The sequence below is a fragment of the Medicago sativa genome, chromosome 1 (genome assembly GCF_051527215.1).
Source record: "Medicago sativa cultivar Bolivia chromosome 1, Bolivia_mono, whole genome shotgun sequence".
In the NCBI taxonomy this organism is placed as follows: domain Eukaryota; kingdom Viridiplantae; phylum Streptophyta; class Magnoliopsida; order Fabales; family Fabaceae; genus Medicago; species Medicago sativa.
In genome coordinates, this window is record NC_140749.1 from 6,231,768 (window position 1) to 6,247,281 (window position 15,514).

Here is a 15,514-nt window from a genome sequence, read left to right on the forward strand (position 1 = left end):
ATTCTCCACGTTAAATTTACTTAGTTCATATCTTTACATCTTATCTCTGTATATTCTTAGTCTAATTTTAGGAAAATATATTTTTTATAAGGTCTTAGAAAAATATTGTTAGTCATTATCAATAACCCATCCATCAAAATAAATAAAAAAATCCCACGCTATAATTTCTTACCTAATCAACATCGATTATGATAATAAATATAATAATTATCTATAATTAAAATAATTTAAAATTAATCCATTTTCCAATTTCCCACCCCTCGTGTCTTTATAAGGTCCACGTTCACTTCACCTTTTCTTCTCATTCTTTCTCACCTTCTTCTCCTTCTTCATCTTCCTCCAAAAAATGGATTCATCGATGAAACTCATGATCGTTTTCATCTTAGCCACTTTCACAGTTTCACTAGCCTTAGACATGTCGATCATCTCCTACGACAAAACCCACCCAGACAAATCAACAAGCAAAAGAACCAACAAAGAAGTGTTGACTATGTACGAAGAGTGGTTGGTGAAACATGGAAAATCCTACAACGGTTTAGGTGAAAAAGACAAAAGGTTTGAGATCTTCAAAGACAACCTTAAATTCATTGATGAACATAACGGTTTGAATTCGACATATAGATTAGGGTTGACCCGGTTCGCGGATCTAACCAACGAAGAGTATAGAAGCAAGTTTTTGGGAACAAAGATCGATCCGAACCGTAGGATGAAGAAATTGGGTGGTTCTAGGAGCAATCGTTATGCGCCACGTGTCGGTGATAAATTGCCTGAATCTGTTGATTGGAGGAAGGAAGGTGCTGTTGTTGGAGTCAAAGACCAAGCAAGTTGTGGTAAGCACTTCGATCACTTATCTTAAACACTTTCGATGCTTTTTACTTTTTTTTCTTTTTCTTTTAAATAAAAAATAAATAAATAAAGCTAAATTCTTTTCTTTGTTTCTAATCATTCTTTGATTTTTTTCTCAAAAAAAAAAAATCATTCTTTGATTTTAAATTAATAATTAATAATATCTACTGTCTGTTACTATTGACTTATTGTGAATATTATTTTGTTTTTAAATTTTATGATCTTATCTTTGATTTACTGCCATCCATGTGTAACAATATCTGGGAAAAAATATTTCAGTGTTAATGATGTACTTTAATTTGTGGCTGAAAAATATTGATTTTATTTATTTAATTTTAAAATTAAATACAAGGCTTTTAATTTTAGATTTTTCTTATTTTCTTGGATATGTTATTAGGATTTCATGATTCTTATTTGTGATCTGACTATGATATGAATCAAAGTATCAACTCTTGATCCTGATAATTCATCTGGATTTCCTTATTTGCTTTGGGATTTCATGTTTTATAATGAAATCTACAAAAATAAATAAATAAATTGAAGAAGAAACTTACAAAATTTTAATTCATAAAAGGGCAACCTGCGCACTAAAACTCCCCGCATAAGTAGGGTCCGGGAAGGGTCCCATAATTTTTTGGTGTATTGTACGCAGTCTTACCCAGTTTCTTGGTGTATTGTATGTGGCCTTACCCGGTGCACAAAATTTTAAATCATACACACTGATAATCAATTGTCCTCCTAACTCTCAGATCATTAAAATTGTTTGACTTTAATTATACATAGACCATACGATTGATTTTGATTTACTGATAGTGTTAAACTAAAAACAATTCTTTGGATTTCGTTTGCAGTATGGATTCCTTTTTTTTTTTGTATTACTTAATACTTAAGTTCTTTGTTTTGTAGTCATATAAGGTCTGTTTGGAAAGTAAATATAGTATAAAGAGTATCATCACCACAGCTGATGGATATCTTACACCTAAAATCACCAGAATTCTTGGTTTGCATTTGTTTGTTCAATATGGGTTTAATTGATATGCACTTTTATCTATCAATCAATCATAACATGGCTCGAAATATACGCCTTTAATCATGTCTACCTTAAAAGTCATACGAAATATATATTTTGTGACTGTTTAACTACCTTAAAAGTTTTACGACGACGGTGCATCAAAATTAATCTCTTTGAATATTCTCAAAATTGTTAAGAGAACACGTAGATAATCATGTAACATGTGGTTTGTGCTTGTCAATCAGACTCAGATTCTTCAGCTCCCAAGAGTACTCAATATATCAATCATTGGTGTAATAATATGGCTCTATCTTACCATAATATAATGCTTTTTTGTTTGTCAATAAATAATGAATATCCTTTATTTCTTGAGCAGAAGTATTAATCACTCTTCTAATGAAAAAGCCCTTCACCCCATGATTAACTGAGTTTGATTAAGGAACATGATAGTTTTTGGCTTCTTTTAATTGTATTCATACAATTTAATTTGTCCACAAAAAATTGCTAATATTATCTTCTTTTTTTCAATGAAGGGAGTTGTTGGGCATTCTCAGCAATCGCAGCTGTTGAAGGAATAAATAAGATTGTGACAGGAGATCTAATTTCACTATCAGAACAAGAACTGGTGGACTGTGATACATCATACAACGAAGGATGCAATGGTGGACTTATGGATTACGCCTTTGAGTTCATCATCAGTAATGGTGGCATTGACTCTGAAGAGGATTACCCTTACAAGGCTATTGATGGTAGATGTGACCAGAACAGGGTTAGTTACTTGGTCATTGATTTTTTAATGACAATAGTAAATGTTTGTGGAAGATAGTTAATCAGTAGGACTAGTTAGTTAACACTCTAATTCTTTCATTGGTTTTAAACTGTTTGGTTATTCTCTTTGTGCGCAGAAAAATGCTAAAGTTGTTACAATTGATGACTATGAAGATGTTCCTGCTTATGATGAATTGGCCTTGCAAAAGGCTGTTGCAAACCAGCCTATCGCCGTTGCTGTTGAAGGAGGCGGTAGGGAATTCCAGTTATATGAATATGTAAGTTTCTAAATTAATTCTACTATGAAACTAGGAATTTTATACTGTGTTGCATTGGGATAACGTCATATTCATGTCATGGATTTTGATTCCCTGACTGCAGAGAATTTGGTTTCCCTGACTCCAGGGAATTTTTATTCCATATTCACATAATCACGCAATCTTAGACTAGTATTCTGACTTTCTAAAATGGATTCAAAGCATGTTTCAGATGGTCCGAAATCACAAAGCGTGATTGCATGACTGCAGTCAATCTGTTTCCGAATGAAAGATATCCCTAGTAGTGGCTATATAGCATGGCAGCAATGAATGGAAAGAGTCGAAATTTCCAATGTATCTAAACCATATTGTATCTAACAATACATTGGAAATTTTAGTTCCTTCTCTTCTAAACAATTTATATTTTCCTCATTGCCTATACATTCGATAGAGACAAATATGCTACATATTGATTTTGAATAAAAATCATCTGTCTGGCAAGTGGTTTTGCTATAACTATCCTTCACATTATCTTCAATAGCCTGTTAATTTATTTTTTTTTACTTTGCTTCACAAGATTGGTACATACTGTTATATTTCATGAACTTTTTGTTAGAATGTATTCCATTTGTCTCTTGTCAGGGTGTATTTACCGGTAGATGTGGAACAGCACTAGACCATGGTGTTGCAGCTGTTGGATACGGTACAGAAAACGGGAAAGATTATTGGATTGTGAGAAATTCATGGGGTGGTAGCTGGGGCGAACAAGGTTACATCAGACTCGAACGTAATCTAGCTTCAAGCAGAGCAGGAAAGTGTGGAATTGCGATCGAGCCATCTTATCCAATTAAGAATGGACAGAACCCCCCTAACCCTGGACCATCACCACCTTCACCTATCAAGCCACCATCTGTCTGTGACAGCTACTACAGCTGTGCTGAAGGCTCTACTTGTTGCTGTATTTACGAGTATGGAAGATCTTGCTTTGAGTGGGGATGCTGTCCTCTTGAGTCTGCTACTTGCTGTGATGATCACTACAGTTGCTGCCCTCATGAGTATCCTGTCTGTGACACTCGTGCTGGACTTTGTCTTAAGGTATGTCCAAGTCAACCTTATCTTTTACTTGCTTGCATTTTTGATTGGATTTTCACTTGGAACCAATGCTTTAAAAGCCAAACCGGACATTGAAACGTAAAGACTTCAGTCATGGTTCAACCGTTTTAAACAGCTCAAATTGGAATGAAACCACGATCAAACAGTTTAAATAACCGAACCGTAGATAGTGTCTGTTCATTGCTCAACTGGTTGAACTGTCTTGTCTGGTTCCATTTTTAAAACATTACTTGGAACTAATTGTTGGCTACTATTTTGGATTTTTTTCCTGTTGATAGGGTGATGTCCCTTTTGCGTTCATTTGGACTTTTTGAATTATATTTTATGTTTTCAGTTAAAATATGATTAGTTTTAGCAGAAAAAACAATTTCTCAATGTTAAGTGTTTGTAAGTGAGTTAAATGAGATAGTTTTCTTAAAAAATTGAGATGCATTATGCATATTATGTTTAGAAGAGCTTATAAAGATAGCTTATAATATATCCATAAGCTGGTTTCAGATTATCGTCATAAGTTTTATGTGATAGCCTATAATTTTTTTATAAAAAGGCTTATGCACTATGCAGAGTTAAACTAATAAGCTCTAAGTATTATATTATTTGAGTTTATCTACTGAGACTGTTTGGGAGAACATGGAAAAATAGCCTATAACATGTCTATTATTCGTTTTCATAATATTTTCATAAGCTCTTCAGAATAACTTAAGAATACAACTTATAGCTTGAATAAAAACAATTCGACTTTATCCAAACAAAGTCAAATTCTTATGGGAAAAGAACTTATAGAACAAGCTCTTAATTTAGTTGTTTTATCGGGAATTATCCAAATTTGTATGGATTGTTTACACTTTTGCTTATCCAAATTTTTATGTGCTTGATCACAGGGCAAGAACAACCCATTGGGAGTGAAGTCATTCAAACGCACTCCTGCCAAGCCTCACTGGGCCTTTGGTGGTAAGAACAAGATGAGCAATGCTTAAGTCATCGACTCAAAAATGTACGTGCTGAAGGATAAGATGAGGAGGAACTCAGGAAGATTAAAGGACTAAAACACTAGCTGAATGCCCTTTTCCTTAGTTTTCAAAGACAATGCACGTAACATTCATATTTGTTCGCTATTTTATGATACAAACAGATACATTGTGTCAAATTTCAGTCACACACTGACTGTGTACATAACTATGCATTGTATTTGCATTGTATTTCTATATTCAAATTCCAAACCAAGAACTTATTTGATTATTGTACTTTTCATCGTTTGTAAATTATCTGATGATCATTCAGTAATGCTTGGATATATTCATATATAATAACATGTTCATGTGTTACTTTTGTTGAGTATCCTGGTCCTTACGTGAAAGCACATGCATTGATGCTTTATGTCTTTAGCTTAATTGCGTTAGTTGTGAAGATATTTTTTGATTTGATACATTATATTTTGATAGAGAAAGCGCATGTGGGACAAATTGATGGTGATAATATAATCAAGCATCCATGTTGAAACAATGAATGCATTTAGATTCCAATTTGAAACAAAGGCTCGTTTGTCACATGTTATCATGATAGTCAAATTGGGATAAGTATTGTGTATTGTTCAACCACTTGATACACGAACAAAAAAAAAATTGACTCAAAATATCATATATAAACTATAAAATACTTCAAATTAAAATAAAACTCAAGTCATAAACAATAGTAAATAACATAAAGCATCCTTAGTTCAATCAAAATCAAACATATAGACCGTAGAGTGTAGGGAAAACATATCGTGTATGTGCTGGAAGCTGTAAAGGAAGAGAAGGTGAGCGGCTTTTGGGAATAGCTCCAAATTAATTGATAGGTTACAAAACAAAACCCTTAATACAAAATGGTTCACATGCATTATTTGATGGGTCAAATAAACCCGACCCAAGGAAACCAGGTAAATTTGGGGGTTTTTTTGGAGGGTCATGCAAAACCCAACTCGGTCCATAAAAAACGAAATTTTTTTTGGAACTTTTCGCGAGTCGCGCAACCCGGGCAGGTTTCTGCAATTGAAACGCAAATGTCACAATATTGTAGGGTACTAAATTGAATCATGATACATGGGATACGCCCACAATACAATGTCATTTGGGATACAAACCCATGGTTGTTTTCATATCGTATCAAGATACATATGGTGGGATACCGACTATATTGTAGATTATACATTCATAGAGTTTTTTCCTTCCTTTTTTTAAAAATCTATTGTGTTTGTTTATCGTAATGAAAAAATATTTTTTTTTCTTCTAGAAAATGTGTTATAAAAAATAATTAAATGGAAAAAATGCTCGTAGGGACAAGTCTTAGCCATTAATTCTTTTCCTTAGATCCGAAGGATTGTATTATTTATTGACTATTACTTTTCCCACCCTGTTGTATTCAACCACACCCTATTTTTTCTTCCAAAAATACCCTTAGTCCGGATTACACAATCCGAACTGTTTTTGGATTATGAAATCCGGACAAATTCGTGGATTTTGAAACTTGAAGCACCCTGATCCCTAGGTGCAAGTTAAATGTGCATGCTAATATGCATAAGAGGATGGAGCAATCAAATGTGGGTTGAGGGTTGATTGAGGAGACAATTGCTCTTTAGACACCTAACCATTGCTCATAGACACCTATTGAACCACAATTAATTGTCATTTTGCACACCGATTTAAAAAGTGTGTCGAATGGTAGTCAATTACGGTTCGGCCTTTTCTAAGTGTCTAAAGAGCAATTGTCAGTTGTGGAGGCTTGAATTGGGGTTTTGATGGTGAATGATTATATGGTTTCTCAAACTTTCAGAGTTGTAGTGTTTACACTGCTGAGTAATGTAATGGCCAATGGGGGAGTCAACAATCGGGTGCTATCATTTCACTCGTTGCTATTTTTTGGTTTCTTGGGTGCTATACTTAGTGAGCGCTATTGTCTAATAGTTTTAATATGTCGCATAGAAAACAACTTCATGGACATCTACAACAGAAAAGAAAGAAACAAATTGAAATTAATATTGAATCTCAAAAGTGTGCTCATGAAAATGAAAATTTTATTGTCAAATATCCTACAATTTCTGTTCATATAATGATGTAAATCCAAATAAATTATTTTCTACAGCTGAAAATTTAGAGAATGAACAAGTAAATAGGGAGTAGAGCGAGATAATTTTAGTGAATTCAATAAAGAAAAGCTAAAAGCTAAAGAACATGAATTCACTACTCCTATAAGGTTTTAATTACTACAGTTTAGAAAATAAGGAGTAGTGAATTTTCTAGAATTCACTACTCTAGAAGCTAAAAACTGTAGTAATTCATTACTGTAGAAAGTTCTAGAATTCACTACTCCTATAAGCTAAAAACTGGTTGTTCCATTACAAACTCTAGAATATAAGGTTTTAATTACTAGAATCACCTTTCTATACGGCTTAAAGAGCATGAATGAAATACCAACCCCTCATCCTAAATTTTTCTTATCAATAAAGAAAAGACATGAATTAAGTGGTCCACAAATGACTTTCGTGAATAAATGGATTGATTGACAAATCAGATTTCAAAACAACACCGCATATTGATTAACATCTTAAGAGCGTATATGAAAAGAAAAAGAGAATTAGAAAGATGTTTTAGTTAGGATATTTTTTGATTAAAGGGAAAAAAAAAACAAGAAAAAGAAACTAAGACAAACGATTCCTAGAAACCCCGGAAGCGTCCGCCAACAAGATAAGGTTCAATTGAGGAGGTGGGGAAGTCCACATCATCAAAGTGTCCACACTATTCGCACCAAACTTTGCCAACCAATCAGCACACTCATTGCCTTCTCTGAATGTGTGGTTGAAGGTCACTGACCAAGGGAGGGAGATTTGCTTTCTGATGAGAGAAAGTAATGTTCCATAAGGATGGAAATCATGTTGATGCTCCTTAGAGATCAAGTTCAAAGCTGTCTTAGAGTCAGATTCCATAATAATAGTCCGGTAACCAAGATCCCAAGCCAAATAAAGGCCTCTCCAAATAGCTGAGAGTTCAGCTAGCAAATTAGAAGCTCTACCACATGATCCGGAAAAACCATGTAACCAAACTCCAATATCATTTCTTAAAAGGCCTCCAAAACCCGCATTACCTGGATTACCAAAAGAAGAACCATCCACATTCACCTTGATGCAACCTTCAGGAGGAGGGTACCATCTCACTTGTCGAGACACATGACGGTTCTCAGATTGCCCAAGTGCACGCACCATGGAAGAGTGATATGAGCATATGCTATTGATTGAAGCCCATGCATCTTTTTTCACATTTTGAAATATCTCCTCATTTCTGTTCTTCCAAATCTCCCAACATATCACAATAAAAAGAGACCCTGTTTTAGTTAGGATATAATTTATGTTGAAAGATATCTTGATTACAAAAATTAGCTTTTTATAGAACAAACACGATTATTAACGTAGAGAACAATCGATATCTTTTCTCACTTGAGAAGATTGTTGAATGGCATCATGTTATGAAAAAACATCTTGATCACATCACTACTCTCTCTCTCTCTCTCTCTCTCTCTCTCTCTCTCTCTCTCTCTCTATATATATATATATATATATATATATATAGTTATAGGGGTAGTACTTAGGTGACATTGTGACATTGGCCAACCACAATGTCACAAATATCTTTCTTTTTTCTCTTTCACAATATTTTTTTGTTTCTTTGTACACGTGTGACATTGCGGTTGGCCAATGTCACCAATGTCAACAACCACAATGTCACCCAAGTATTATCCAGTTATAGGGCATAATAATTCGCATAAGATACCTAAAATTTCAGGGATAACCTTGCCTTTAAGTTATAAATATTTAAATATTAGGATTAGGATAGGATAGTTTGATCCCTTAGATACATTCCCAAAAAAGATCAAATGTATAATGTTTATAACTTTTGAGAGTAAAATAGAACAAAAGAATTTTAAAGGATCAAATTAAAAACTAAAAATAACTTGAAGACCAGAAATATAATTTAACCTAAATTATAATTTAACCTAAATTATATTTCGAGCAAGAGTATTTAATCTGAAAAGGTATTTTTTGTTGGTGAAGACATTTAATGTGAAATTTCAGATTTGATTATAAGTCACCACACTCTTCTATCTTCGTGTGTGTTGATTTGAACATATATTGACTCCTAAGGCAATATAAAAATGAAAAGAAAAGAAAAACTAAATATTTCGAGCAAAGATGTTTCTTCTCTAGCAAATCAACCTTAATTATATGTTTGGGGCATGCTTTAAGGGCCTGTTTGTTTTGGATTTTTTTTGAAAAAAATTTATTTTTTTGAGTAAAAAATCACTTTTTTAGTTTTTGTTGTGTTTGTTTGAGATTTTTAAAAAATCCATTTTGCTAAAAAAATCATTTTTAGCTTCAAAATGAAAATCTATTTCAAGTAGCTTTTCCAAAATCTATTTTTTTCTTAATGCAAGGAACTCAAGTGTAAGTGTTTCAAATCTCAAAAAAAATGATTTTTATGATATTAGACAAACAGAAATAGCTTTAGATTTTTTTAAAAATCTCTAAAAAAAAAATCTCTAGATTTTTTTAACTCAAAATCTATTTTTTTTAAAGCTGAAACAAACGCACCCTAAATCGGTGAGTCAAACCAAGACTGGCTTCGTTTACATGAAAATAAGGTCTCTTGTATTTTTCTTTTATCCTTTTTGTGTTTGGGATGTTTCATTTACAATTTTTCTTTGTTAAGTATTTTGGTGGCTAGAATTTTACCTTTTTAAGATGAATGAATGGAGAATTCGATATTCGAACAATAGTCCTTATATATATAATACAGTATCCATGTCACTTGAGCAACACTCACATGGACTCATTTACTATTTTAATATTAGTGATTTTTTTTTATACTATTTTACTTATATTAATATTACAGTACAGTTATATAGACACGCTATTACATGGACTACAAAAAAAATTATCACTCATCTAAATAAGTTATACTTCGTCAGACAAACGTTTAAGAAAAATTATCTAAACATATATCAAACCGAAGAAAACCAATTTTAAAAACTTTAATACAGAAAATATTGGAAAACTTTAGTAAAGACTTTTAGAAATGTTCTTAGGAGTGAAATACTGTTCTTTGTTCCTCACACCACAAGTGAAGGACGCTTTGTTGGATTGCATTTTTTTTTTTTAATAGCTTGGATTGCACATTATAGGTTGAACCTTGCAAAACCATGTGCATAAGAATGAGGAGAAGAGGCATCCAGCAAAGTCAACAACACAACTATTATGACTCTTTATGCATATCTATTAAAACTTACTTTTTATTGATATTAAAATATATATTGTTTTTTTTGACATAAAAATATAATTTTCTATTAAACATAAAACTCAAGTTTTTTTTGATAGAAAAATATAATTTTCTATTAAACATAAAACTCAAGAAAACTAAAATTAACAATTCAATTGCATACCATACCATGAAATAAGTTTTTAAATAGACTTTGAAGTTCGTTTAGCCTATTTAAAAGTAGGTAAAATGAACTATTTTATGCCTTTAATGTGAAAAAGCCCTGTAAATAGATTCTCAGATCAGGGAAATTTTTTTTTTCGATCAAATATCAGGCCAAACTTTTAAATTGGCCTAAAAAATCTTACGACAGACCGTAAGCCAGACTCCGATCTTTTAAAGTCTGATTTAGCATATTGTCACCCCTGCCTACAATTCTCTCTTTATAACAAACAAGAGCACCCTCTCACTACTAACTTCTTTCTCTACCACTTCACTACCCTTCTTAGCTCTTCTATGAACCTTCCATATTTTTTTGTTTACTCAAAGTATCATTGGTCTCACGTCATAATGTTTGCTGAGGACATAGAGCTCTCCTTAATAGCAAGTCTTAAAGATAGCAATTAATTTAGAGACTATTCTATACCCGATCCTCCAAGTTTAAATAATTCTCTAAATGAACAATTATTCTAATTTGTATCCAAATAAAGCGACCCCAATATCATTTTAGCATTGCCTATGTACTGTACGTGTATTCATAGACCTTAGAATTTTAGGAGAAAAAGAGTGTAGTGTTGGCTGTTGGGGACCAGAGGCAAATACCAATTGTCGCCTACAACAGCTTTGATGCAGACTTTCAAATTCAATTATCACTCTTTTTTCTTGCATTTCATTTTCAAAACCAGCCCACAAAATGGAGCACCACACTTCATAGGGATGGGTCTGACACATTTGTCCCACTCCACTTGCAATCTAGCCCAGGTAAAGGGTAACTTGATCTTTATTCCCTTGAGGTTATGAGAGATTTGCAACCATTGGTTAAATTTAGTACTACCATCTAACAGGCATTTATCAAAGTTATGAATGTTATAATTGGAACTACTTTTTCATTCTTTTAAATTGCTTGGTGAAAAAGGTTCACCTGTAAGTGTCTGTTTGCTCCAGCTGTGGAAAAGTAAAAAAACATACGTTTGGAGAGAAACTATAAATTTGAGCTTCAGAAAATCACGGTAAAATTGGTTGTAAACGTGAAAAAACAGGCTTTAACATCAAACCAAACACACTATAAATTAGATTAGATATGTTTGGTCTGAAGAAATTTCAATTTGATATACAAAATTGTCATATTTTTGTTTTGTTTTAGTTTGTTGGAAAATGTCAATTCAGTGATAAAAGTTTGATCTTATAACTGTAATTTGTAAATGATGAAATTCAAATTACTTTTGAGATAATAATTGTAAAGTGATCATTAGTATCACTTAGCTTTAACCAATAATAATTTTCCCCTTCCCTAATATTTTATTTAAAAAAATTGTTTCAGTTTCACTTTGTTTTCAAAACTACATATATTTGAAAATAGGAAACAAGTAAAATAAGGTAAAAGTGTTCAAAAAAATGTTTTTTCAAACTATACATTCTCTACACTTCTTAGTCTACAACTTTTTCAATTATGTTTTAAGTTTTTTTATATATGAAATAAGCATTTTGTATGGCTTAGAAATAATTTAGACAATTGGGATCCGACCATAAGGTATTGAGGCAACATCAATGTCTTTTCACACAATAGAAGAAAAGGTGAAATGTTAGTGCACAATAATTTGTAGCAGATATTATCAGCATTGCATTTATATTTAACATTAATGAACAAAAGGAAGAAGCAATAGTACATAGCTATGATTGATTGAATATTTGCCACACATAAAATGTGCCACCCATACCATTGTGGTGGCCTAATCCCAGTGGTACAAAATACAACCATCTCTCTCATAATTATAATTATAATTATTACATGCAAACTACTACAACTAGTGTTATTTGTTTAGGAATTAGGACCACCCTGCCTTTCCTTTTTGATCTCCATAATTAGCAATATGAAATGTGCCCTCTTCAATCTTCACTTTGTGGCTTGTGTTATTGATCCTATTTGTTTCATGAAGTTGAATGTGATTGTTAGGCAAAGAAAGTGGAGGTGACCAAAGTGGTGGCATTGATGTTCCATTCTGTGGATGATTTAAACCTAAGTTTATGGCTATCATGGAGAAATAGTTGGATCTTTCATCTTGCATGTTATTAAGTTTGGTTACATGGTTCTTAGAAACTTCATTGCTTTCCATCATTTGGAAATTTGGTTTGGTAATGCATGGATGTTGAAATGGTATGTGTTGTGGTCTTTGAAATGAAAGTAATCCTGGCATGGTTTGGAGGTAGCTGAATTTCCTTTGTATGTTGAGCACTAAATCAAGATCTTCTGCAATCTGAACACAACTTGTGATTTGATAATGATTTTCAAGAAATATGAAATATTTGAGTAGATCGTGATTTTGGTCTCTAAATATGTGGGTCGGTGTGACTATAGTCCACGAATGTATTAAACTTGCAAAAATGAAAATCTGAGTGTATCTTTAGTCTGTAATTTTATGGACTAAATTGACTAACGAAAGATATATTTGATGATCAAACTAACTAATGAAATATACATTTAAGGACCAAACTGACTTAGCATAGACACATCATGTTTTTTAATTTTGTTACATAAGGACTTGCTTGACATTTAAAGAACCAAAATGACGATTTTTTCGAAATATTTAGGAAATAATCAATCATTTCAGTCCTCAATTGTGTGAGGCACTGTTATCACTATAACCCTTGAATTCTACACGTATCAAAATTACAAAAACATTTTAAGGTGTGTTTTATGTAAATAGTTTTATGAATCAAGCTGACTAACGAAAAACATATTTGATGACCAACTAACTAATAAAAGACAGATTCAATGACTAACTAAGTAACGAAAAATGTGTTTAGATATCTTTTTATAATTTTGATACATTTAAGAATTGTTAGAATTGTTGTGACAGTGCCGCGCATATTTAAAGACCAAAATTGTTCTGTGCTCATATTTTGAAGGAAAAAGGAGCAGTACCTTGTTAAATGAACCAAGTTGTACTAAGCCTTCTTTGACAGCAATGACAGCAATAGTCTACCAAAAATGAATAGTAATTTGATAGCATTATAGTTAAATTTATCTGACAAATTTGAATATTGCTGTTCACATAATTAACATGAAAATGAAGTTTTTTTTTTGTCATTATTTGAATCAATTTCCCAACTAACCTGAATGCCTGAATTTAACTGAAACTCCCATGCCCTTGGTTGCTGTCAAAATTTAAAGAGTTGTGTTATTTGAACAACTATTTCAATGTTAATTTATGGGACAACGGCAACCATAATTTACAAAGAAAATGAGGTATTGACAAAAATCAAAGCAATAAAGAGAGAAATAAACATAATCTGAGTATGAAAGAGAAAATTGACACAAAAGTTGTCAAAAAATGGTTGTAAAAATTTCTTTTCTCAAATTTAAAAGACAGTTATAGAAAGAAAGAGAAATCAAAACATTTAGAATTTGCACAAAGGAGGACAAAATATGAAGAACTTTCTACTTTTATTTCTTTCAAAAAACAAAATCCCTTACATGATCAATTGAAGCATTCCATGGACCAACATAGTTAGCATCACACCCATTTTGAGTGTCACTATAAACCCATTTGTGACCATTATCTGCTGCAACTTTCCCCACTAATCTGCATAATATTTATTATACAATATATATATCAAACAATAATTTTTTTGTCCCACTAAAAAGATAGTAAAATCTTATTTTCTTAAACATGGCAAGAAAGTGTAAGGTTTGAGAAATGTTTTTGTCTCTTACCCTTCTCCATAACTATAAACCTCATGAGACATTTTGAAGAATACATCAGCTCCAAATCTTTCATTCAAGCATCCATTCTTCCTTTGCTCACATTCATTAAAATCACAGAATCCATCTTCCCATACAATAATCCTAACAAACAAAACGTGTTATTATTTCAGAACGTGTTATTAATATTTTACACACATGATTTGTTAATATTTTATCGAAAGAACTTATAACTAAAATGAGACAAATATAACATATAGGATAATATTATCACCATGAAATAAAACTTACCAATTTCTTTTATTTCCCTTGGAACGATCAAGAGAAGTCCCTCCAAATTCCCACCTTAAACAACAAAGCACATTAGTAGTCTATAAACATTAACATAAAGTCAAATTTCCTATACTATAAAAAAAAGTTTTTTTTTTTGCTTGAATATTTTACGTTCATTAGTTAATATTTAGTATTTTACCTTGGTGGAGGAAAGATACGTGGTACTACCCTCCAGAAAACAGCATAGACCCATTTGGAAGAAGTTGAAGAGGTAGGAAATGAGCATAAGTTTCTTAGAGTATGTTGCAAGAGAGAATGAAGCAAGGGTAATCCACTTTCCATTGTGCAAAAAGAGTGGGGAGAGTGTTGGGAGTATAATGATCACATTTGAAGGACCAAAATGTTGAACACTATTGTAAAATGGTACCCCACTCACTCCATTATGGTTGTAATTTTTAGAGTGGACCTAGACTTTCCCTTTCAGCTTGGTGACCGGTGAATAGTGAGTGACATTTATAATTGGGGTAATGGTCATTTTTGTTCTTGAATATCTAACGAGTAATTATAATGGTCCTTCAATATATCGAAATTTTAAAATAGTCTCTGATTGTACACTTTGTTAGTTAAAATAGTCACTGACATTAAAATACTTGCATTGTCATTTCGGTCCCTATATAAAAAGAGTTATTGTGAGTATTGAGATATTATTTTAGTGTCAGAGGCTATTTTGACTAACAAAACACACAATCAAGGACTATTTTAAAATTTTGATACATTGAAGGACTAGTGTGACTATTCCTTACACATCCAGAGACCAAAATGACTATTACTCTTTTATAATTCAAATCTTCTTAAAAATGAATTGGTTAGAGTTTGATATTTCCTTGACTGGCAAATAGAAGTTTCATTCTCTTGCTACTTCTCTATAACTTGCTTCTTTAAAACATTTTTTTTTCATTTTTTAATTTAGAATTGAAATGATTTCTTAATCAAGCATTGCTTTGGATCGTTGCACTCAAATCATGGCTGCATTTTTGCT

General features: G+C 32.1%; 2 protein-coding genes across 2 annotated transcripts; one reads left to right on the forward strand and one right to left on the reverse strand.

Moving 5' to 3' along the window:
* The first annotated feature begins 303 nt into the window (after positions 1-303).
* On the forward strand, positions 304-5,321 carry LOC146952080 (cysteine proteinase mucunain-like). Its single transcript, XM_085741054.1, has 5 exons — positions 304-830; positions 2,392-2,627; positions 2,764-2,904; positions 3,526-3,978; positions 4,878-5,321. Exons 1-5 carry the CDS (start codon positions 347-349, stop codon positions 4,971-4,973), a joined length of 1,410 nt encoding a protein of 469 aa, XP_085597180.1. The 5' UTR covers positions 304-346; the 3' UTR covers positions 4,974-5,321.
* Positions 5,322-12,096: 6,775 nt separating this feature from the next.
* On the reverse strand, positions 12,097-14,928 carry LOC146952081 (protein RICE SALT SENSITIVE 3-like). Its single transcript, XM_085741055.1, has 7 exons — positions 14,675-14,928; positions 14,494-14,547; positions 14,215-14,346; positions 13,975-14,083; positions 13,614-13,655; positions 13,423-13,479; positions 12,097-12,754 (listed from the first exon to the last, which is right to left on the reverse strand). The coding sequence occupies exons 1-7, from the start codon at positions 14,815-14,817 to the stop codon at positions 12,326-12,328; spliced, it is 966 nt and encodes a 321-aa protein (XP_085597181.1). The 5' UTR covers positions 14,818-14,928; the 3' UTR covers positions 12,097-12,325.
* Positions 14,929-15,514: the final 586 nt, after the last annotated feature.

Coding starts and splice junctions, on each gene's coding strand:
- LOC146952080 (XM_085741054.1), top strand. CDS start 347: ATGGATTCATCGATGAAACTCATGATCGTTTTCATCTTAGCCACTTTC. Junction 2,628..2,763: donor GTAGATGTGACCAGAACAGG/GTTAGTTACTTG, acceptor CTTTGTGCGCAG/AAAAATGCTAAAGTTGTTAC. Junction 2,905..3,525: donor AATTCCAGTTATATGAATAT/GTAAGTTTCTAA, acceptor GTCTCTTGTCAG/GGTGTATTTACCGGTAGATG.
- LOC146952081 (XM_085741055.1), bottom strand. CDS start 14,817: ATGGAAAGTGGATTACCCTTGCTTCATTCTCTCTTGCAACATACTCTA. Junction 14,084..14,214: donor GTTTATAGTTATGGAGAAGG/GTAAGAGACAAA, acceptor AATATTATGCAG/ATTAGTGGGGAAAGTTGCAG. Junction 13,656..13,974: donor GGAATGCTTCAATTGATCAT/GTAAGGGATTTT, acceptor AAATTTTGACAG/CAACCAAGGGCATGGGAGTT.